This window comes from Dermacentor albipictus, chromosome 9 (genome assembly GCF_038994185.2).
Source record: "Dermacentor albipictus isolate Rhodes 1998 colony chromosome 9, USDA_Dalb.pri_finalv2, whole genome shotgun sequence".
NCBI lineage: Eukaryota > Metazoa > Arthropoda > Arachnida > Ixodida > Ixodidae > Dermacentor > Dermacentor albipictus.
The window spans coordinates 16,745,602-16,767,970 of record NC_091829.1 but is presented as its reverse complement, the minus strand read 5'-3'; the positions used below and the strand labels follow the sequence as shown (position 1 = coordinate 16,767,970).

The 22,369-nt window shown below is 42.8% G+C and overlaps 4 protein-coding genes across 11 annotated transcripts in view; 1 reads left to right on the top strand and 3 right to left on the bottom strand.

Annotated features, from left to right (window-relative positions):
• The window catches only part of LOC135903683 (mutS protein homolog 5-like), a 29,382-nt gene extending 26,709 nt beyond the window's left edge, over positions 1 to 2,673 (bottom strand). For all 4 annotated transcript variants that reach the window (XM_065434015.1, XM_065434018.1, XM_065434017.1 and 1 more), the window contains exons 1-6: positions 2,474 to 2,673; positions 2,269 to 2,395; positions 2,123 to 2,203; positions 1,982 to 2,059; positions 1,788 to 1,909; positions 607 to 713 (exon numbers count right to left, since the gene is read on the bottom strand). In XM_065434015.1, coding sequence (XP_065290087.1) covers positions 607 to 713; positions 1,788 to 1,909; positions 1,982 to 2,059; positions 2,123 to 2,203; positions 2,269 to 2,395; positions 2,474 to 2,554 — 596 coding nt within the window. In that variant the 5' untranslated portion in view covers positions 2,555 to 2,673. The remainder of the gene's footprint in view (positions 1 to 606; positions 714 to 1,787; positions 1,910 to 1,981; positions 2,060 to 2,122; positions 2,204 to 2,268; positions 2,396 to 2,473) is intronic.
• A 95-nt stretch (positions 2,674 to 2,768) lies between these two features.
• Positions 2,769 to 3,544, bottom strand: PolE4 (DNA polymerase epsilon subunit 4). The gene is made up of 4 exons (XM_065434030.1): positions 3,209 to 3,544; positions 3,055 to 3,139; positions 2,933 to 2,974; positions 2,769 to 2,849 (listed from the first exon to the last, which is right to left on the bottom strand). Exons 1-4 carry the CDS (start codon positions 3,407 to 3,409, stop codon positions 2,836 to 2,838), a joined length of 342 nt encoding a protein of 113 aa, XP_065290102.1. The 5' UTR covers positions 3,410 to 3,544; the 3' UTR covers positions 2,769 to 2,835.
• Positions 3,545 to 3,607: 63 nt separating this feature from the next.
• On the top strand, positions 3,608 to 4,877 carry LOC135903691 (SOSS complex subunit C homolog). The gene is made up of 4 exons (XM_065434032.2): positions 3,608 to 3,722; positions 3,841 to 3,919; positions 4,011 to 4,032; positions 4,441 to 4,877. Exons 1-4 carry the CDS (start codon positions 3,692 to 3,694, stop codon positions 4,591 to 4,593), a joined length of 285 nt encoding a protein of 94 aa, XP_065290104.1. The 5' UTR covers positions 3,608 to 3,691; the 3' UTR covers positions 4,594 to 4,877.
• Positions 4,878 to 5,889: 1,012 nt separating this feature from the next.
• Positions 5,890 to 22,369, bottom strand: part of LOC135903684 (protein Hook homolog 3-like) — a 38,756-nt gene continuing 22,276 nt past the window's right edge. For 3 of the 5 annotated variants that reach the window (XM_065434019.1, XM_065434020.1, XM_065434021.1), the window contains 7 exons: positions 21,865 to 22,005; positions 20,198 to 20,388; positions 18,061 to 18,161; positions 15,231 to 15,401; positions 13,840 to 13,890; positions 12,429 to 12,553; positions 5,890 to 8,794 (listed from right to left, as the gene is read on the bottom strand). In XM_065434019.1, coding sequence (XP_065290091.1) covers positions 8,779 to 8,794; positions 12,429 to 12,553; positions 13,840 to 13,890; positions 15,231 to 15,401; positions 18,061 to 18,161; positions 20,198 to 20,388; positions 21,865 to 22,005 — 796 coding nt within the window. In that variant the 3' untranslated portion in view covers positions 5,890 to 8,778. The remainder of the gene's footprint in view (positions 8,795 to 12,428; positions 12,554 to 13,839; positions 13,891 to 15,230; positions 15,402 to 18,060; positions 18,162 to 20,197; positions 20,389 to 21,864; positions 22,006 to 22,369) is intronic. The other 2 variants (XM_065434022.1, XM_065434023.1) reach the window with 1 other exon arrangement.

Here is a 22,369-nt window from a genome sequence, read left to right as displayed (position 1 = left end):
CAACTGAAGTAATAGAAATGTGCGCATCCCATCTGAGGTTTGAAGCAATCGTGACACCTACATATTTTTGTTCACTTTTTTAAGTCTAGTACCTTTAATGCTGTAATCACACTTGATAGCTTCTTTCTTTCGCATTCTTGTCACAGATACAGCTTTTTTTTGGGTGGGGGTTAATCAACATTTGCCATGTGTCATACCAGTTCGAGAGATGGCTTAAGGAATCGGTTAGTGCAAGGTGACCTGAATGACTGTTAATTTCTTTGTAAATAATGCAGTCATCAGTGAAGAGCCTAATGTTGCAAGATATTGTCTGTGATATGACAGTGAGCAGCTATTACCCAAAACGTTATTGAACTTCGAATAAGGAAGTTACAAATACTTCACAGTGTATTATGCTTAACTTGAAGGCTCAATGCAGAGAAACACAATTATATGAAAACAATAATAGTGATTCATAATTATGGCCTCTAGAGCCACTAATTAAGGGGCTCTGTGCAGATTCTACGGAAGATTGCTGCGACTTTCAGGCATCAACGCACAGGAATTTAAATCGGTGAGGACAGGTACTACGAAATCAAGAAAACGTCACACTGCCCCCTCACTTACAAGCTGCATGTCACAATGCCTCGAATGAGATGGCCGTCCTGTGAGCTTTGGAGACAATCAAGTTTGCATTGACCAAGATAGTTTATCAAGGCCCCGGCAGACCTAACCTGCAATGGTCAAAGCAAATCCTTTAGTTTTCATTTGAGCCAAGAACAGTGCACAAAGTGATTTATTGATTGACTGATTGTAACATGCTAAATTAACAGTAGAGATGCTGTAATAGAAGGCATTGTAATAATTTTACCCCCCTCCCCTCGAGGCTCTTTAGCAGTTGACTTGAACTGGCGACTTCATGTTCAGCAAAAGAGTGCCATAGCTATTGAGTCATTATGACAGGTGAAGCACACAAACTGGTGATGTTTAGATAAGGATAATGTGCCGTTGTATTTATTCCTTGGAGTGTCAGAATATGCTTACTGTATGCTAAATACTATGTAGGACAATGCGCTATGTGATAGGAGCTCAGCGACACTCACTAATTAAATTTTGACACTTCAGAGATGAAAGCGCACTATGTCGTGAATCTAGTTTAAAAATTTGACCGATGCATTTTTGCATCAGCAGAGCCGCAATGCTTTTTTATAAAATGGCTGTCCTCTATATTAAAGGCTTCTCTAATGGCAACTTTGGGTTTCCAATTACAACTAATGGCAATGCCTCACGCAAACACAAGGTGTCACATTGCACTTTTGCAGCTTCTGTTGTCTCATGCCCACTCAGTTGGTTTCTTCCACTGCGATGTCATTTTTCGGACTTATCCTACCTCCTGCATGCTACTTGTCAGCAACATTTGAAATTAACCAGCCAATAGCCAGTTGGTAGTGGTTTTATATTAGTTCATAAAATGATGAACGTTGTAAATTTTTTTTAAAAATGAAAGAAAACCTCTTTTTCAGCATGCAGGAGTGGTAATTTTCAGATGAACATAAAGGTACACTTCAGATTTTTCTGAAGCATTCATGACAACATTAAGTAACACATGCACTAATTTGTTTAACACATTCACACAGTTTCCTGGATGTCCCCTCGATAAGTTTTAAGCACCAATCTTCATATGTGGTGCTGTTTGACATGCACTTGCAAAACACACGTGTAGCATAAGCTTGCATGCTGCTTAAGAAAATTACTTCCTCTTAAAGTGATTGAGATACCAACCATAATTGCAAGTAACGAAGGCTTACCATGGCAATGGCATTAAAATCAACTAAGGATGCCATGAAGATGTAGCGTGCCTCGTCAGAGAGTCCACTCGGCATGTCGGGTAGTGTCATATACAGGAGCCTATGCCTGCTGGGTTCGTATGCTGTTGGAAGCAGAAGGACTCAGTACACAGGCATAAGTGATGCCATTAACAATTAATAAATTAATTTCTCACCAAAGTCCTTGAAAGGAAGAGTACGAATAACCTCCTTGTCATAGGACCTCCTGTCCGTTGAGGCATTATCAGACGACACTAAGAAACAAATTGGGCATTTCAGTTCATACTCATTGCTGTGAAAGCTGAGTGGGCACTTACGGAAATCATTAATGGCTTTCATCAGCTTCTCATCAGATTTGGCACTTAGCAGAACACAAGACGGTCTCACTTCTTGCAGCACTGGGTGTAGGAAGTCCCGTTAGCAAACAAACAAAATTTCGTTAAAAGTAAAGCAACCTGATTACCTGAGAACAAGAGGGAGTGCACTGGTGGCAGATCATCTTGGTCAGGAATAAGGTACATTTTGCATGTGCTGCTGTCATAATAAGCAGCTCCAAACCTTCTTGATGACCATGCGAGGCTGAGGATGACCTAAAAGCGGGTAAAAATGGTGGCGTGAGTGCAGAAAACGACCAATCATGGGATACAAATCAACGGGCGTAACTATACCTGCGAAGGGTCATCGTCACTTGTGCTGAATTCATTCCGCCGGTCAGCAGTTGCCACAGTTGACAGTGTCGTGCTTTGCATGACATTAGCGAATCGAAATGCAGCATAGAATTCTTTTATGATTTAACCATTACAACAATACAGCACGCGCTACACAAACGTGACCCAGCTGCTACACAGAGAGCACTCTCTCGATCTTAGGTTGCAGACGAAAAAAGACCAGAATCGGCAAGCATGAAAGATTGATCAAATTTGTAAGAATACTGTAAGATATATTTAAAAATCACACTCGAAGTTTTTGTAGCGTCAAAAACTGGTAATTTATTTACAAAATGTTCTGCAGCCAGAAGTGCGACGGTCTATCAGTCCAGAGTCCCTGAAAGGATCGTTAACGCAAAATTAGAACTTTCGCTACTCTTAGCTGCACACAACTTCAAATACTACAGTGTTGACACCAACCTTCCAAAAAGGCGAATGCTTCAACGGCTTCGACGGAAGAATCTGCGAAATATGAAAACGACACTTGGTTTAGTACATTGCCAACTCTTACCGCACTAAGGCAGAACAGAGGTTGTACGCACCGACGTCCTTCTTCTGAATAGTTTTCTTTTTTGCTTGTCTCGTATATGTGTAAGCTTCTTTTGCCAAGGCGGCGACAAACATTTCCTGAAATTACCGAATGGCGGTACACTACAAGTGAGAAACGCGTCGAACGAGGGAGAATATATTACTCACTGTAGCTTTTGAGACGAGGAACACAGCCTCTTGACTAGCGAGCACAACATCGGGATCAAGCTTCATGATGTTCTTGACTCGTGACAAAGGGAAGCGGCATAGTTTCTCTCCTTTTTCCGCGTTATTAGCGCTGTCTTGCTCGGTATTTTGCTCGGTTTCCATACTAGCGGACATCTCTTTAGCGCGCCAATTACACACCATGGTTAGCGACACGTCTTTATTTCAATGCTCCGAGTCTAGCCATCAGCAAGAACAGTCAGCTTTATCGGTTTTATCTGATTTTACCCTATAATATAATGATTTTGCTTTCAAAGATGAGTTAACTTATGTGTCTCTAAACTCAGTAATGCCCTATAATGGTTGAAACGGTTAATGAACGCGCGCGTTTCTTGGACACAGCGCAAACATGATCACTTCTTGAAAGACGGCAAGCTTGACGCGTTCGCACGCTCGCCAGCGACATCAAACCGAAAACAGCGCAAGATGGCTTTTCAACCACCAACCGCACGGCAAGGTATCGCAAGAACTAAAACGTTTTTCAGTGTCGCGTCTAGCAAGTAATCGACGAATGTCATCGTGCCATCGAGGCGTTTTTCAATTGTTGTACGACCGTTGTTTTTACTCTATTCCAGAGCTTCAGAACCGCAAGATCATCGAAGAGCTTCAACAGAAGAAGCAGCTGCTCCTCAAGCAGGGCCAAGTGAACGCAAGGTTTGCCCACAATTGTTCGCTCGGCAAGCGAGTTTTATTGTCCCATGAAACATGAAAATAACAAACATTTTTTTTCCTTTCTTTATTACAGCCCACCGGCGCTGCCTTCCGCGGTACGTTTGGATAGAAGACGGCGTAGCTGTTAGCGCGTCTTTCGTTTCTAAAACTAAACGCTTACGTCCAATACGTTAGGTCGACTAAAGACTACGGTAATTATGTGCTAATAGATCAAACAGGAGAAGCTGTAGAGGTCTGGTTGATTTATACTCTGCGCAAACCACTCTTGGTGAAGAAGGTGGTACGTCAGCGATAGCGTTCATTGGTAGAAAGCAATATCAGAACGAGGATGTTTTACAGTAGCTTGTGTTTGCGGCACCGAAATACTAGACATGAAGTATATTCTTTGAGGGCCGTAAGGACTACGAGTAGCCAGGCAGTAACAGTTCATATCAACTTGAAATATTAATTGATCTAAGTTGACTTATTTATTAAACGACCTTGTTTACCCGTACGTTTTCCAGACGACCGCCAATGCGACGGATGCCCATGCGCTGACCACTTCGCAGAGGACAGCACTTCAACACGCACATTCCAGTTCCGTCGGTTTCTTCATACCCCAGGACTCTTCTTTTGGCAACCTAATACTGCCCGTATTGCCGCGGTTCGACAAGTGACAGTGGCTCGCTAGCACTACAACCTTCAGGACAAGTGTTTGTTTTTGAACGGCTTCTTTATTGTCTGGGATTGGAATGCAACATCACACATAACTGATAAAACACGTGTGCTGCAGCGTTGCCTGTTCATTCCGCTGTGGCATTGCAGGCGATATTTAACTCTTCGGCACTCCTTGCTTGAGTGTGCTCTAAAACAGCAGTCATCATGCTCCATACTCACAAGTGTTCCTCGACGCTAATCTCCTTTTCAGCTGCACCTAAATAAAAGTAATCACTGCTCTTCAGTAATGCTTCTCGCCGATTCACGTTTTTTTGTAACATAGCACTTCCAGGACCTGCTCGAAGACATTGATGTGGAGGGATGTTTTTCAAACAACTCCTCGCAACAGGAATTGCCGAGAAGTGTTGCTGAATCGCACCTAAATTGGTCAGAGGAGTGCAGAGTCGAGGTTGTTTGTGAATCTAGGAAAGTAATAGCTTTCCTGTGACTAGCGAGCGAGCGTGTTCACTGCAGCTACACTTATCGAGTTCCCAATTTCGTGTGCATAATGACCCACCAGTGAGTTGTGCATCATATCCCTCAGCTGCATCACAAGTCACTGGTGAGTTGCAAACCTTTGCAACTGTCTAGTGAGGCGATGCCACCAGATGTGCAGTCTGGAAAAAAAAAAAACATTCGCCGCAGTTTTTGAATGCATGGTTTTCGCACTGCAAGGAAGGCCTGCATATTTAAAGCCACACAAGTGTGGTAACTGCTATGATGACCCATCAGTCTACCCAGGTTGCAGTGAACAATTTCGAAATGCCTGTAATGTTAGGCTGTGAGCATGCGACAGTTTGATGCACAGTTCAAGCAGTACAAAGTTTACTTTTCTAAAATAAAGAAAAGAAGCTTCCGTGTCCGTTTGTTTTGTTTGTGTGCATGTGATAAGCAGAACGCGAGTGTGCACGAAAGATGCTTACGCATCCAGGTGAATGAAGCTTATTTTCTAATGCAGTGAACGAAATGTGAATGAAAAGCTCAAACTAAAATGTTTGTATAGCACAGAAAGTGTGCACCTGGACGTTGTGTCCTTGAACATGCCAATGAAACAGTGGCAGAGATCTCTCCATTAACCGTATTTGTACTTTCTGAACATGACTAGACTTTGCAGAAACGCTAACGTGCACAACCAGTGACTTGGGCGCTACACACAGCGAACCAACATCAGTGTTGTGCCCGAGGTCTGAAAGGAAAAAAAAATCATGCTTTAAAGCATTGCAAAGGAGTACACACACAAGTTGTCTGGCATCAAATAAAAAAAAAAGCAGCTTTAGAAAAGTTTTATTTCTCTCCATAAATATTGCATACACAATAACCGGGCAAATCAACCTATTCAGAAGCTAAATATCTCAAATGCAATGTAAATATGTACAGATATGCATAAGCACTTTTCACCACTGCAAAGCCTATGCTATTATTATGTCTAGAATAAGACCAGTCGCTTAAACAGAGAAGGGCATTGTGAGACACACACAAAGTACAGGCAAAATTAAAGCGTAACATGAAAGAAATCCTTACGACTGCAGCGACACATCATTCATTCAATTGCACTTTGGTAGAGAAAACACTGCATCTCAAAAGTACAAAAAAACACTGGCAGTGGTTGCTGAAACCTTGTCTGCGGTTTCTAATACAAGAACACCAATGTAGATGAATTCATGCACATAAAACAGAGGAAGATGGGGAACATAACACAACATGAGTGCTCTTCCCTATGTCTGTCTGTTTATGCGCCAAATTTTTCTGCGTTAATCAAGATCAACTACCTCGGTTCACTATTCTTAAAAACACTAAAATTCATATACATAAAAGCAATGATTCGGCCCTCAGCGAATATTGACTGACGATACCTGAGCAGCTTCTCGGATGACCCGAGACTGCTTCGATGTGCAAACGAGCAAATGCATTGTCTGAGCACGCAGAAAGATGCTGTGTGCCCTCTCGCCAACTCTATGCAATGAAGCAAAGGCTAAGGCTCGTGCCAGCCAATTGGCTATGTGGGCAGCTATGTGTTATGAGAAGTGAAGGAGGCCTTGCCCATTGGGGCCAATGATCCTTTCATAAAACGTTGTGTGGACAGTAGAGGAGTACTGGTTTAACAAAGACGCTGGGCTAGCTGGTTCATGGCATAAAGTTAAGCTCAAAGATAAGAGAGAGGAATAAAGTTCTGGTTCTCTATTCTAGTTGGCTGCAGTGACCTGTAGCTTTCACTGCAATGCATGCAGTTAGCGAGATGCAGTACGTTAAGAACTGATAATACATTAAAAGCCATGCCTCGCCTAAAATGGTTACACCACCAAAGATACTGTAAAAACCTGTACAATTTAGCAATGGAGTCTCAAGAATATGGAGACCAACAGGGCAAACAAGGGGACAATATGGGCGATGTTTTTTAGAAATGTTTGCACCAGGGTGCGGCTTGTTTTGTTTGCCCACTGCTGTGCCATATATTATTGCACAACTAAAGAAAGACAGCACCTGGACTATTGTGGATGTGAGAGATTCGAGTACTTTTAGTGACATCCTTCGCAAGTGAGCAATTTTCCACTCTCGTAAAAAGACAAGGCCTTCAATGGCTGGACAGGTTCAAAAACATTATGGGCTTTTGCAATGACAGCCTGAGCTCCAGGCAGAAAAAGATTACCTCGAAAAATTAGGGGTACAGCCCATACAAAAATACTTTCAGCCCGTAGTGGTTTTACCGCTGCTTGACTAAACAGCAAGACTGAACTAAGAAAATTAAAAAGGCTGGAGTCATATTTACATGCTCTGGAAATGTCAGATGGGTAGCCACTGTGGCCGTATGAGAAGACACACACAAAGTTGTAGAGGCTGCTTCTGCCCAGTGAAATGCTTTGCACAGCAGCGAGGGTTGAATGTTATGAAGGCAATTTTGTGCATGCGCATGACTGATGGCTCAACAAGTGCCTTTTGCATAGACCAACTGCTGCTGTGTCGCACAATGTGCGGCAAAACCTCCCAAGGTAGTGAATAATTTAAATACTCGCAAACGTTGCTGGGAATAAGGCTGTTGCAGATAAGCTTCGTGTAGTAAGGCGGGCTGTGCAGGTGACAACAAGGACAGAGGTGACGCGTAATGTCCTGTGTCAACAGCTGTGACACGGCTGCCAACACAGCAGAACATTCCCAAACCCATCACAACATACTCTTTAACTTAAGAGTTTAAAAGAAGCTCCATAAATTCAAACATAAAACCAAACATCAGCATTCCTCTATGCTCCAATATGCTCTAAAGCATATGCTCCGAGATATGTAAAGTATTTAAAAGAAAATTCACCTTCCCTGTGCCATCATGGAAACGAGCTAATCTACTGTATTTACCCGACTGTAACATGCACTCAATTGTAATGTGCACTTTGATTTTCATACCTAAAAGAAAATGCAACACACCTGATCGTTCTCTCACCATATTTTTATGGTAAAAGAGGAATAGTGATTTGCTCTCCCTCGGAAAAATAAAGATGTGTTGCATTTCAGACACACAGGACCAAGCATCACTCGGTGGCGCCATCCAAGGCCTCCAATTATGACGAACTTCCGGCGCTTGCCCGAGCTTCTAGCAACCACAGTACCACAATGTTCGGCCTTCAAAAGTGGGAGCTGGTGTTTGGTCACTACCTACAGCAGCTTTCGTTTCCCTCTTGATTCCAACTTTCATATCATATTTTAGTTAATTTCCCAGAAAATAAGTTCACGTTACAATCGAGCAAATATGGTAGTTAGCTGGCACATCTACAAAAATTACCCTTGAATTGCAGCTATGCATCAGCCACTGCATTCTTAGGTTGTCAACGACTATAGGCACAGGTCGCCAATCAAGGCAATGGAATGTTGGTACACGCAAACACGCACCACGTACAGAGAAGCAGCGGCGGTACAGCAACAAAATGGTGTAGTGGAAATAAAAAGAAGGATAGGGTAGGGAACTAAGAAGCTGCGCGATGATGTAGGTATGTAGTCTTCGAGCTGCAGGTCATCATGCCGAGCAGAAGGCGAGGGACGGGTGGGGGACCGAGCACTTGCGGTCGCTATGGTGTGTCGATTGAGGAAAGCGCTCATGCTCTTTTTTTTTTTCCTCTGTCTGTCCGGTTATGTCGAAGATACACAGGCTGATGACATTCTCACTCAAAGAATTCACTGCAAGCACAGAAAAACAAAAAGGCGCTATGGGGCAGGATGCAAAAAATTAAAAACGCGCAGTTGAATATGAGAGCCAGAAGCCTACTTTAATGCACATAACATGCAAATTTAAAAAAATAAAATGGAACAGATGCTGCTGTACAGTTTGCATGACATTAAAGAATACATGATAAGGGGCGAACAATGAAACAATATTTCTGCCTATCGTGTCGAGGTGACAACTTGTCTGAGTTTCTAGCAGTTCTTTTAGCGCAATCAGCATATTTTTTTCTCCTGGCCAACTCTTAACGTTCCAATATAACATGAAAGAAAAGTGAATGAATCCAAGCCAATTAGCTCAGCATAGGTAAAAACCATGGAGACAATTTCAAGAAATCTTGAACAGATTTCTTGAAGCGCCCTGTAATTTTGGCCATACGTATGAACTGGACAGTTCAGTGCAATTCTTCCATGTCCCACAATATGCACACACATGAAATGGACTTAGTACAGTAGAACCTTGCTGATACATTTAGGTGAAAAAAAAAAGCAAAACATGAGAATAAACATATGAACCGGGAAAACATGCAACCCGAAATCACTAAAAAATTTGGCAGACTCAGCTGTAGTTGACATTTACGTAATGCAAAGTGCTGCGCAAATAGTCTCAGCACGAGCAGCCAGAGACGCACGTTGTTGTTTTTGCGGCTTTGGCAAGCTTATGTTTGCACTCGAATTTGGCCTGGGTGATGGGCGTCTTCAGGTGGTGCACTCTAGCATTTGATTTTAACAGGAAGTTTTGTTGTGTCCGCTCGGCGAGAATAGTTGTGGCACGAGATGCTGACACACGTCGAGCTGGTGGGGCCGAAGCAGCTTGAGACAAGGTATTTATTTTCTTATTGTGTAGCGTTCTAAAAAGTTACGAGAAATCGAAACAAAATTGAGCTGGTAGGCAATGGCATAATACGATGCCGTCAGTGCAAAACGTGGTCCTGACTTCATGCTACCTGCAGCAGGGAATGGAGGCGCATTTGGGTTATCGCCTATTACCAGTGCACAGCACGCTTCCAATGGCACTCCGTGAAATATAGGTGAAGATGTTCATCGCAATAGGTTTGGCGGCAATAACTGTGAATGCTACGCAGAATGATACTTGAAGAGTTTGCTGGTGCTGGAAGGGCGAACTGAGTACGTGCCAACATTTTTATGTGACACAAGCGGGCGAATACTGCAGGCAAGCTACGGTGGCGGGCACCTACTGCGCTCGATCGTGCATGCCTCGTTCCTTTTCTTGTCCACAAGAGATCTAGCGGTTGGAAAACGTATCATAAGATCGCAGTTTAGCGATGCACAGAAATGTTGGTGCTGAAAGATTGTGTATTTAGGGAATGTATCAATGGTAATAAAGAAGAGTAACTGTATTTCGTCTCTTTTGTGTTCTCAATTGCGAATATTCGCGCTGTGAAATCTTACGAAATGGGATCATATCAACGAGGTTCTACTATATTATGTGATCATAGCTTCAGTAAAATAGTTTTTGGGACACGAAGTGCAAGTTGTCATGCACTTGCCTTCATGCAGCACTACAGCACCTAGAATAAGCATGCCAGCAGCACGATGTTATGCAAGGCTAATAATGTGGCATGCTAACCATACACATGCAAGTGACAATGATAACTTTGATAACACGATCCACGAGCAAATGCAAAACGGCACATTCAGAGACGTGCATACAAGCTGTCTGGCATCATGGCACTTTTGTTAAAACCTGCACAGACATGCGGTGGAGTTTAGCTGGGTCGAGAGGATTCGAGGCTTGTTCAGTGACACATTAAGTACTTTAAGGATGCAGCAAATTTTTCAGTGGGCTTCCAGTGTAGTGGATCATTCCATCTGCCAACAGGCCAGTTCTAAGCAATGCCAGCAGTAATTATAGCTTGATGAAATGCACTACTCGAATAACCAGAACAAAAAAAAAAGAATGTTCTCGTTTTTATTCCAGTAGCATGCTTCAATCAACATGTGCAACCAAACAGTTCACAAACCCCAAGCCAGTTACTCTCAGCATTTTCATTCTTACGACTCAAAAAAATTAAAAATTTTTTTTGTTTCTTACGACTCAAGCTGTATGCATCCTTTTCTGCTCATGTTCAAGGATGTGGACTGTTTTAAGTGAGAAAGATGCAACTGATTTTTTGCAGAATCTGAATGGCAATGCCCTGGCCTACGTAATCCTGGCATACGTACCCTGGCATACGTAATAAAGGAGTACAGAACGCTTATGTAAATACCTTGGAAAATATCTACAGAGGTTCTACAGCTACCTTAATTCTACACAAGCAGGAAGATAGCTATAAAGAAAGGGGTCAGACAGGGAGGCACAATCTCTCAAATGCTATTCACTGCATGCTTGCAAGAAGTATTCAAGCTATTGAACTGGGAAGGCGTAGGAGTAAAGATCGACGGCGAATATCTCGACAACCTTCGATTTGCCGATGACATAGTTCTATTCTGCAACAATGCAGACGAGTTACAACAAACGATTGAGGACCTTAACAGAGAGAGTGTAAGAGTGGGATTGAAGATTAATATGCAGGAGACAAAGATAATGATAAATAGGCGGGCAAAGGAACAAGAGTGCAGGATCGACAGTCAGGCTCTAGAGTCTGTGAAGGAGTACAATTACTTAGGTCAATTAATCACAGGGAACTCTGATCGAGAAGGAAATTTGCAGAAGAATAAAAATGGGTTGGATCGCATAAGGCAAACATTGCCAGCTCCTGACAGGAAGCTTACCATTATCATTGAAAAGGAAGGTGTACAATCAGTGCATTTTACCAGTGCTGACTTATGGGGCAGAGACTTGGAGACTGACAAAGAAGCTTAAGAACAAGTTAAGGAACACGCAAAGAGTGATGGAACGAAGATTGCTAAGCATAACCTTAAGAGACAGAAAGAGAGCTGTTTAGATCAAAGAGAAAAGGGGTATAGACGATATTCTAATTCACGTCAAGAAAAAAAAATGGAGCTGGGCAGGTCATGTAATGCGCAGGTTAGATAACTGTCAGACCATTAGGGTGACAGAATGCGTATCAAGAGAAGGGAGATGCAATTGAGGACGACAGAAGACTAGGTGGATTGATGAAATTAAGAAATTTGCGGGCGCTAGATGGAATCGGTTGGCGCAGGACAGGGGTAATGAGAGGCCTTCGTCCTGCAGAGGACATAAAACAGGCTGATGATAATGGTGATGATGATGACCCTGGCCTAAAAAAAGAAAGGAAGAACAATAAATAAATCCATTAAACTTAGGGTTACATGCCCAAGCTGAGAGGACAGTCAAGCTTTCTGCTGGTAACTTGATCCGGAAACCTCCTACAGCTCATGGGTGAACTTGTGTGAGTAAAAGAATGGCACGGAGTGAAAAACCTGCTTTTTCTTAGAAAAGTTTGACCAGCCCCAATGCAGTGAGCATGAGCAGCAAGGAATCGAAGGGATAAAACTGCAAATAAGTACAGAATATGTGCTGGCACAGTCGTGCCCCAGTTAAATGGTCTTCAAGCGACACCATTAGACACAACGAAGCCACTGAAAGAGACAAAGCAGTAATGCAACTGTCTAATCTCCGGAACGGGTTGCTGGAGACTCTTACCTTGTTTGAACGCCAGGCAAATTGTGGCGCTTAGAAGTGGCCTGACGTTGCCTTGCCAGGAAAGACTGGCCACCGGTCAGTTGGACGATGCGTTCCTCGGCTGACCTCTGCTGCGACTTTGCTCCCTGCAATACATAAGGCCGGTCACGAAATGTTGCAAGGCAAACACAAGGACTGTGCAAGTACACTTCTCGGGCAGCTATGGTAATGCAGCTGACGTATTTATCTTTCTTTGTGTGCCTAGCTTTTTAGCGGAAGTGCTAGCACATCTCTTACCAACATCATGATGCACTGTATGGAAGAGGCTGAATACAATGACAGCTTTAACACAATGAAGACACCGTTTTATTGTACGGCAGTGTTTTTCACAACACCGATAAGCAAAGTTGAGTGTGTCATCTGACGCGCAACCAGTATTCACAAAAATTTCCTTTTGTAAGTTCCGTATGCGACTGGTGCTCATTGGTGACATGATCACCACGTTATAGCTCTCAGTGGTGGCATGAGCCCGAACGCTGGCCAACAAGGAAGCGCTCTTATGTAGGTAGGCAAGTTTTGTGAACATGGACTCCGATTGAAGGCCCTGACGTAGTCATTTCCTTGAAATGTAACCACACAGCCACAAGTTTTCAAGATAGCTTTTATTTAACTCCTGGAAGCAATCACGATAAAAAATATACAATTTCCAATGTTCTAAATAACATCTATCATTATTAAGTATCATCATTAAACATGTACTGAATTACCAGTAAAGGCCCTTTCAGCCAATGCTTACACTCCAGATAGTGCGATCGCGCATGAACTCATTAGTGTGGGGACGTCGCAAGCTCTGGCAAAAGCAATAAAACACAAAAACATCAGCAAGGCCATAACTATCTGGGTGCTGCTAACTTCTGCTGCTACAACGGCTCAGAAGGGATAAGACCTGGTTCACGATGGTAGCAGAGCTGTTAAAGAAATTTTGAATATCACAGCACAGAGGACGACATGTTGTGGCCCAAAGCAATAAATAGCTGAGAGTGATGATAATAGATATTGAGTGTGAATAAATTTCCTGCAAAAGTAAACTCTGCACATTTCACCTAGTGTGACCTTTCTTTTAATTGTGAGAATCAGTTCCAGGATACATTTCCTTTTTTTTGTTATAAAATTGGGTGTGCGTTACATTTGGGTGCACATTGTTTTCTACTGTTGAACTCATAGCAACCGTGCGCAGATGAGATTAGGGAGCAGTTGGAATAGAATAAATATTGCCTCTTCCTTAATTTCGACCCGCAGGATAATCCGATCAATTCCGTCAGTTCCGTCAAGGACAAGCGCATGAAGGTCGACTGCATATATAACAATACTGCCACAATAGTACAGCAGTACATTTCAAATGCCGACTACTGTGACTGGCTTTGAAACTTACGCTCCAAGGTCTTTGACCGAAAAATTGCACATTCGGCCAATCCCGACGACCCTGATGAGACGACAATAGAGAAAAGGATAGAAAAAGAGAGAGAAAGAAAGGTTTTGTTTTCTAGCTGATAGTTGCATAACAGTAAACAAGATGAGGCAGCTTTTTCTCAATAACAGGAGCATTCCACACACAGAAATGCAGCCGGACATTGTAATGAATTGTCAATTAGCCCAGCATACAACACTGTAATTAACTGCTGTAACGCAGCATTGCAGGCAAAATTCATTTGGTTCAGTAACAGATAAATGACTACTATCTGGATTCAAGAATGTCTACACTGACTCTACAAATAAAACCTAAAAGAAACTTCAATTAGTAACATTGCTCAAACAGAATACACTTGAATAACGTCATAACAAAGTCGCATCCAACACAAAGACTTTCGTTATATTCTATATTCATTATAAGCACACATACCGATATCGACCAAACAAATAAACAAACAAACAAGCAAAAAATACAAGCATATGTGACACTTCCCAAAGGCTAGCAAAGGATATTTTGTTAATGCTGATGGCCTGTCAGTAGCTTGCTGTGCTGACACATGGCATGCGATCGCTAAATTGCAAACACTCTTTCCACCATTGTTAATATGCAGCCATGCAATTGGTCTGAACATACAGTACCAGCATATTGGCTCACTGGCTACTGGCCTACCTCACTCACATCCAGAATATGCTGTTTCAAGTTGCTCATACTGAGTGTTTTCACACTGTTGCTACTAGAACACATACTTGGAGCTCCTGAGGAAGTATTCGCTTTGCAGGAACCCAAACAGCCTCCCGATTTTGCATTTTTGGTTTCGTTATAGCAACAGAGTGCTCATTAAAATAAAGAACGGCTAGCTAGATTATACATTTACTTTATTATATACAATAATTCGTTATGCTGAAGTCAGACTAGTGATCAAGTCCTTGTGTTCCTTTTAAACTTTCATGGCAAGAGTTCCTCGTCATTTTCTTTCTTCACAATCCCTGCTTTGTAATCATGATAGGTTTCTTTCGAACTTCCTTAGATTTCAGTGTGCACGCACCCAAAAAAAATCTTAGCAGTGAAATGTGTTTCACTGTTATGGTGACAAATGGCATCACCATTCCATCACAGCAAACTCTCCATTCTTCACTGTGGCATCAGTGCAGATGACGCACACTTTGACTCTATTTTGAATGTAACGAGTAATGCTCACAGACGTGGTATGAAACAGAACCCACTGAAAGATGCCACCTCCGAGCAAAATTTGAGCGACAATCAGCAAGCAGTTTAGGTCTGGAATTTATGTATACCTGGCATTCCTGTTATGCAGCACTCGATACAGTTCATGAACATGGCCAGTGACTCACGAAGTTGTAGAAGGCCGTGCTGATGAGTCGCTCCTCCTTCTCCCACTGTGCCTTGAACATCTCCAGCTCCTGTTGCAGCTGGCTAATGTGCTTGGCCTTGTCCTGAAGCTGGTTACGCAGTGCAACCACCTCGGCGCTTGACGGTGATCGTGTGTCCAGCGTGCGGATCACCTGTGAATAAAGTTAAGATCCTGGGAAATGTAGTTGCTATTCAAGCCGTAATGATGTAAACAAAAGAGAGAGAGAGAGAGAAACGATGTCAACCCTTTGCAAAAACTTATCTTTATGAAAGCACATGACTAAAAGCTGCCCTGGTACAGAGGCAATGACATTCATCCAAACTCAAGATACTAGGACTGAGTGCTTCAATACAATGAAACTTATCGAATATGCCAGTGTAATATAGCAGCATGAAATTTACCGAGGGTAGGGTAGAACAAGATATATCATGCACACTATGAGATTTTTTTCTAAAATCACTCATGTTCAAGAATGTGAAGAGTCTATGCTTTAAGTGCAAGCCACACGAAGCAATTATTTCCAATGCAGCATAGCTGTACCCATTTTGCGCCATGCAATGCCTAAACCATAATCATGACTGAGTTGCAATCTGTGTTGAGGCCGCTAAAAGCAGCTAGAAACTACATAGAATACATTCCAGTTGTGACTAAAACATGGATATTGCATGGCACTAAATATATATGTGGCAATGCAGTGCGGAAACTACGTCAGAAGTGTATTCTGTGTTATGGCTGCTATACATTACATGAAAGTATGCCGAGAGATACAGCAGAAGCCACTCATAACAGCCCCCAGAAATGATCCACTAGTTACAGCTACCAGACTTCGGTTATGTTATGAATTCAAGACTCACTAAAAAATACATAAATATACAGCAAGCCATATTCCAAATCGCTGTGCCATTGCAAAAGAGCTCCAGGCCAGAGAGTTTGAAAAAGCGCCAAGAAAACAAGCATGTCTGGAGAGACTAAGAAAAACAAGCTCTTTGAAGAAGGCTCAAGCAGTCTGAAGGCATTTACTTGATGCATAGAGCATTCTACAAGAATTACTAGAAGGATATTTAGCAACCTGTGTATACGAGAGCTTCAAGCACGGCAGTTCAGCCAGGGTGGAAATGATGGCTAGTACATGTTTTTTTTTTCAACTTTGTCCTTTTTGCTTCTGACTTTGTGACTTGCAAGTTGATAATTTTCTGCAAAGTACTGCATTATAGATGCGACAATCCGCAATGATTATGAATGTATGCTAAGTCTTAGTGCTTTTATGCATTTAGAAATATGTTACTCGTAGGAAATTTAGAAAGATAAAAAGGCGCAATAGGCAATGCCACAAGAACATATGATGCCAAACGCATGAAGATTAGACAAATCTATGTATGGGGGATGGTCTGAAAGTAAGTTTCATCCCAAACGCACGAAGATTAGACAAATCTATGTATGAGGGATGGTCCGAAAGTAAGTTTCGATCATTTATTTTCACATGGAAACTTTATTGCCAAAAAAGCAAATACACCATGGCATCATGAGCTATACACCCTGAACTATTTGTCCACATAGGCGCCACTGATATTGAGACATTTGTCGAGGCATACAATCAGTTTGAAGAAGCCACTCTGGTAAAACTCGGTGCCTTGCGATGCAGGGCCTGAGACATGACCTTTTCACCGTACACGATCTGTAGGCATTCATGGATGATGGTCAAACTAGTCCTACGTGCCCATTTATACGGGATAACAGCACGCACTTCCATTGGCAACCACGCTGTCAGCACACATCTGTCTGACATCGTTATTTGTACTCGAATACCCTCAGGCACGCTGGTCTGCTGCTACTCTCTCTTCTTGGGCGGTCCTTGCATCATTCCTCCTCCACTGACACTCCTTGCTATGTTAAATCAGCAATGGGCATGGATTCCTATGGCAATTGTTTGTTTCACCTGGTGTACCACCCTCTCTTCACAAAAAAATCACGAGACTTACTTTCGGAACATCCCTTGTACTAACCACCATTACCACGATAGCTGAACAATCACAGCACCACAGTTCAGTGATTTTAGCAGGAATGTATGGCTTCACAGGCCTCCTTCCGTAAATGTTTTCAAGGGAGAGGATTAAAAAAAGAATAAAGACAAAATCCATGTTCTGCACATGAGGGTTGTGCATCTGGTTTGTCCAATAACTAAGTTATACATTGGTGCGATTATTGTCTCAAATTGAAATACGAGCAGAGGCACTGCACCTATCGTGAAGGCTGTGCTGGCTACACACACTACTGCTGGTTCACTGATTGTAGTGTCTGCTATTTATTTTCTTGGAAGTGCTTGCATGCCCCCCCCTCACCACTTCCCCCTTTTTCTTTTTTTGGGGGAGGGAGAGGCGATAATGCAAAATGCACTTTTATGACAAGCTCCACTTGTAATTTTGGAGCAGCCATAGACATAAGATAGTATCAAGTACTGGGACAAAATGAAAATAAAGGTTTCTGGTAAATTTTTAAGCCATGACCCGGTGATCACAACTTCCTTTCTGCCCGTTATAAGCAAACATATCAACAGCCAAGAGAACACGAATGCACATTGCTATAATGAAGAATGGTACACATTTCCACCTCTACCAACATTAGCACACATTGGGTGGGTTGGTACAAGTTGCACAACATGTTAACGTCAGTGCAGCAAAGACAAAAACAATAACAATACAATGCACCAAATTGCTGACTTCTCTGTCTTTGCCTATGTTGCTGTGAAACACGTTTCACAAGTTAACTCCATAATCCTCACTATCATGCATTGCCATAAATTCACTACGTACGTTCTTGGCCTTTTCAAGGTACTTCTGATATCGCTCTTCCATGACCCTCGTCTCTTCCGCTTTCTTCTCAAGCTGCTCCGTCAACTCGGACTGGCTCTCGCCTGTGGAGAGAACCATTTTTGGTTTTTTAAAGCTGCTTGCAAGTTGGTACAAACAATAAGTTATTTTTAAAGATTGGCAGTTTCGAAACAAAAAATGAAGCATTGAAAGTGATAAAGTTTAGAATTGTGCTGCAGCTCCTCGGAAGGCATTCAACAATACGTGATAGCAACATGTTGGTGCAACACGGCATGCAAGGCAACAACGCCCTGGCAGCTACCAGGTGTCTCACAATGCTGGCCTTGCTAGCAGATGACTGCGTGCGGTACTCATCATCACACCAGTGCCTCATTGTCCCCTCTGGTAGCTATCAGGCATCTCGCAACACCGGCATGACGAGTGCCAGCAGCTGCGTTGCAGGCATCACATTATATTGATGGTGGACGAGATGAGACCGAAAGAAAAAGAAATGCCGGCATTTGTAGCTAGAAGTTTACTGTCGGCTCTCTTCAGACTACCGTAAGCACCACTGTGTGGTACGCACACAGCTTCCCAGCAGGAATGCTACCGTTTGTGCACACAAAGCTCATGACAGCAGCAAACGGCAAAGCGCTACCCTGCCTCCACCGCCGAGCTGAATGAGCAGAGTGCGACGGTGCATCCATTTGGCTTCACATGCCGGCAATGCAACCCCGCCTCGAGTGTCCATATCATTGTTGTGGCAAGAAAGCTTCAGAGAAAAGTGAACCATGGTAACAACAAAGTGCTCTCTCACACAAACTCAAAGAGCCAGAGAACTGAATTTATAGTGCAACACGCAAGTCGACAAATGCCAATCCGGAAGCCCACCCTACTGATCATTCTCATGGTAACTCAGCAATTTCACTGCGGCGCACTTCACTTTAGTCAGAGTTTTTCATTAAAATGATCAGAGATAGACCTGGTACTAAAATCATTCAGCTACCATGGCAATCATGGTTAGTGCCCCGATTTGTCTAATCTTTGTACTTGTGGCTTCAGACATTCATGTGGCTTTATTATGCTTTGTTTCTACACTTCCAAGCAATCATAGTTTTTTAAGTTAAGTACATCAAGCATCTGGGCACATGTATAATCATAGTGAATTATTGCTAGGGCTAAACATTGGAACTTGGGGCTGGAAATTAAATGCTTTAACCCAATTAATAGGCACATTTTATTTTATTAATTTATCGATTAAATAGATTTGTGCATTTACATAAATTAAAAAGAATCAAAGCCGTTGATTTGTTACAATACATACACTTATAAGAAAAAAACATGCTATTCAAATTGACAGTTGCCTTTATTGTTCATTGAACAACATTCTGCTTGAATGGACATTCAAGCACATCAAACTCAAACGCAATCACAGGTTTAGCTGCAGAGGCAAAAAAAAAAAAAAAAAAGACGACACTGCCCCCAATGTTAAAAAGTCAAACAAGGCAGCGTCTGTTTTCGTTCTACGCCATGCCTCTCGTCTTGTTCAAGCACCGAAAGAAAGTAAGATGCCAGTGGCTATCTCCCCTTTTTCTTGCTAAGAAAAACTGCCGCACACAAATGTGATACAAAATGGAATAGGAAAACGAGACATTTTGACATAGTTTTGCCACAAACGCAGCGCGCATGTGTGGGCACAGTCAAAACTCACTCCCGATTTCTTCCTGCTGAGAAAAAGATGTGGGAGGCATCAATGCCGGCCCTTGCCAAATTTTGGTCATGTGAGCTCAACTGATTAATCATTTTCAAGAACATTAGCTGCAATGAAACCTTTAATTGATCATTTGGCAGGTTAGTCAATTAATCGTTCAGCCCTAATGATTGCATTTACAATGTTACATTTTGTCGAAAATGGTCACTCTGCAAAGTCACAAACTAGTTTTAGGCCAGAAGGACAAAGTTAAGCAAATCAATGTACTACTACCCATCAGTCTCATGTTGGCTGGACTGCAACACTTGTAGCCCCCATAGACGGTAGTGCCAGACTTTCCTGTAGCAATTTTTGTAGGAATTCTATGACTCCAGTAAGTTTGCACGAGACTCTACCGACTGAAAAGAGGAAGGGGTGGCTTGCACTCACAGGACTCGGCTAGACGTGTCGCCATGGCCTCGAGGCTGGCCTCACGCTCGCGTAGTTGGCCCTCCAGCTCCTTGCAGCGGCGCTGTGCCAGGGCTAGCTGCTGTCGTGCCTCAGCCCCCTCGTGCGCTGACGCTGCCTCCCGGCTGTCCTCCAACTGGCTCTCCAGCTCCAGGTTGCGCTGGCTCAGAAGTCTGCGCAGCACCCCCAGTGGACCATCAACAACGGCATTGGAGTTCATTCATGGAGTTGGAATGCCAAGAGTGTTTGGTGGTAAAACAAGGGATGTCTCGGGCTGAAGCGAACACTTCAAGGAGGGCATTGGTCTTCAGCAAGGTGTTGCTGATACCATGATGAACCCTACCCACATATACTGTGCTGAGGTAAGCGTAGGTCATCTTGAAAAAGGCAAGTCCATTGTCGAAACGTTGGCTCCCGCTTTTACCTTGTTCTCCTGTCTTCCCCGTGTACTATTCCCTTGAAAAGAAACATGTCTTCCAAGCAGCAGAAGCAATTTGACAGAGAGATTTGCCTTCAAGCAAGATTTCTTTCGCTGGGCTAGTTGGAGCGTAGACATGATGAAAAGTAGCGCAAAAACTTAGGAAAAAAGGAACGATGGAGCAGAGCATTATGAAAGGCTCTTACGTGTCACTCCTTTTCTCCTTATTTTTTTGGCTACTTTCTATAAGATATGCATTTGTCAAGGCAAAAACTGCTAAGAACCTGTTCACCAGCCTACCCTTCACACACTATTGTCTCATCACTCCTTCTGCCTCCAGGTGCTAGAAGCAAGGGTATGACACGATTATATGATTCCAAGATTATAAGTAAAGAGATATTTTCTCTATTTAAACAGTTGCTAAGCAGGCCAAGCAACTGCTACACAGTTGTTACCCTGACAGAGACGAGTCCACTTGTGAAAACATTGGCTCCAGCCCTCGACAACCCTTGTTAAACCAATGTTGATCACTTAAACTGTCCAGCTGTCTGCAGCACTGTGCCTTACTAGGGTGCCTAACAGTAAGATAGCTTGCCAACAGTTACTATAATTTGCTACAAAATCTCTCTGCACAAACAAGCATGCAAACAATGAAGTTGCAGTAATTCCTGAAAACATGTCCCACAGGAGGACACTACATAGCAGCAGCTCGGGGAGTTTACTACGTTGCCAGTTTCAAATTCGCAGATTTCTCCAGGTTTTCCTCAATTTATATAATGAAACTTCCGAGCCATCTGCGACAGCAGAGTTTCAGGCATAAGCAAAATTTGGTGCTTTATAGCTTGCCACGTTACTATGGCAGTCTATAATTTTCAGCAACAATTACTAGTAAACTGTAATTCAGTTGGAGCACACTAACATGTTTCACGACCTTCCAACCATTTGGCAATGCCCACGCTCTCAAAACTAGCAAAAGACGCCACTATTTGAGTAGCTTTCTTCTGGCATACCAATAGCTTTGCCACAAACACTGCAGTGACTAATTTCCATTATTCAAAGCAACCAGAAGTAAAATTCCCAGTTTTCTTTCCTTAAATTTTCCACAACTGACAAATTAGCTGAAAATACCAGGTTTTTTTCCTGGTGGTAGACACCTTACCTTAAGTTCAGTCATGCAAAGAGCACCTTTGTAACCAATGTCAGGAAATTGTGAGCATTGCGAGCAACCCACCTGACTTCCGTTTCCAGGTCGTTCTGGCGTGACTGTGCATCTTCAAGCATGGTCTTCAGCAAGGTCACTTGCTGACCTTCACTCGAGCTCCATTCCAACTTCAGCATTTTGTTTTCATGCTGAAGCCTGATGAGTTTCTCCCTACAACCATGCAAAATGCAATCTTGTTTCATATGCATACACACACAGACAAAAAAAAGAGCAGACGTACAGCCAACCACAAAAGTATACAGAGCACAGGGGGCCTATTCCGCAAGTGTCCACCTAGTGGACTGTCCATTTTGTCTCCTGCTAAAGTGCTGATTGGCTGGGCTAGGATACACACGAGAGTGAGACAGGCACCCTCAGCCAGTCATTTGCTCACACGTACAGCTCCAGTCAATCACTGATGGCCAAAACAGAAAGTATACTAGGTGGACACTAGCAGAATAATCCCTGAAGTCACGAAAAAATAAATTCCCACAGAGTATAAGAAATGTTGAAGTTATATCCAGCTGAATATTAT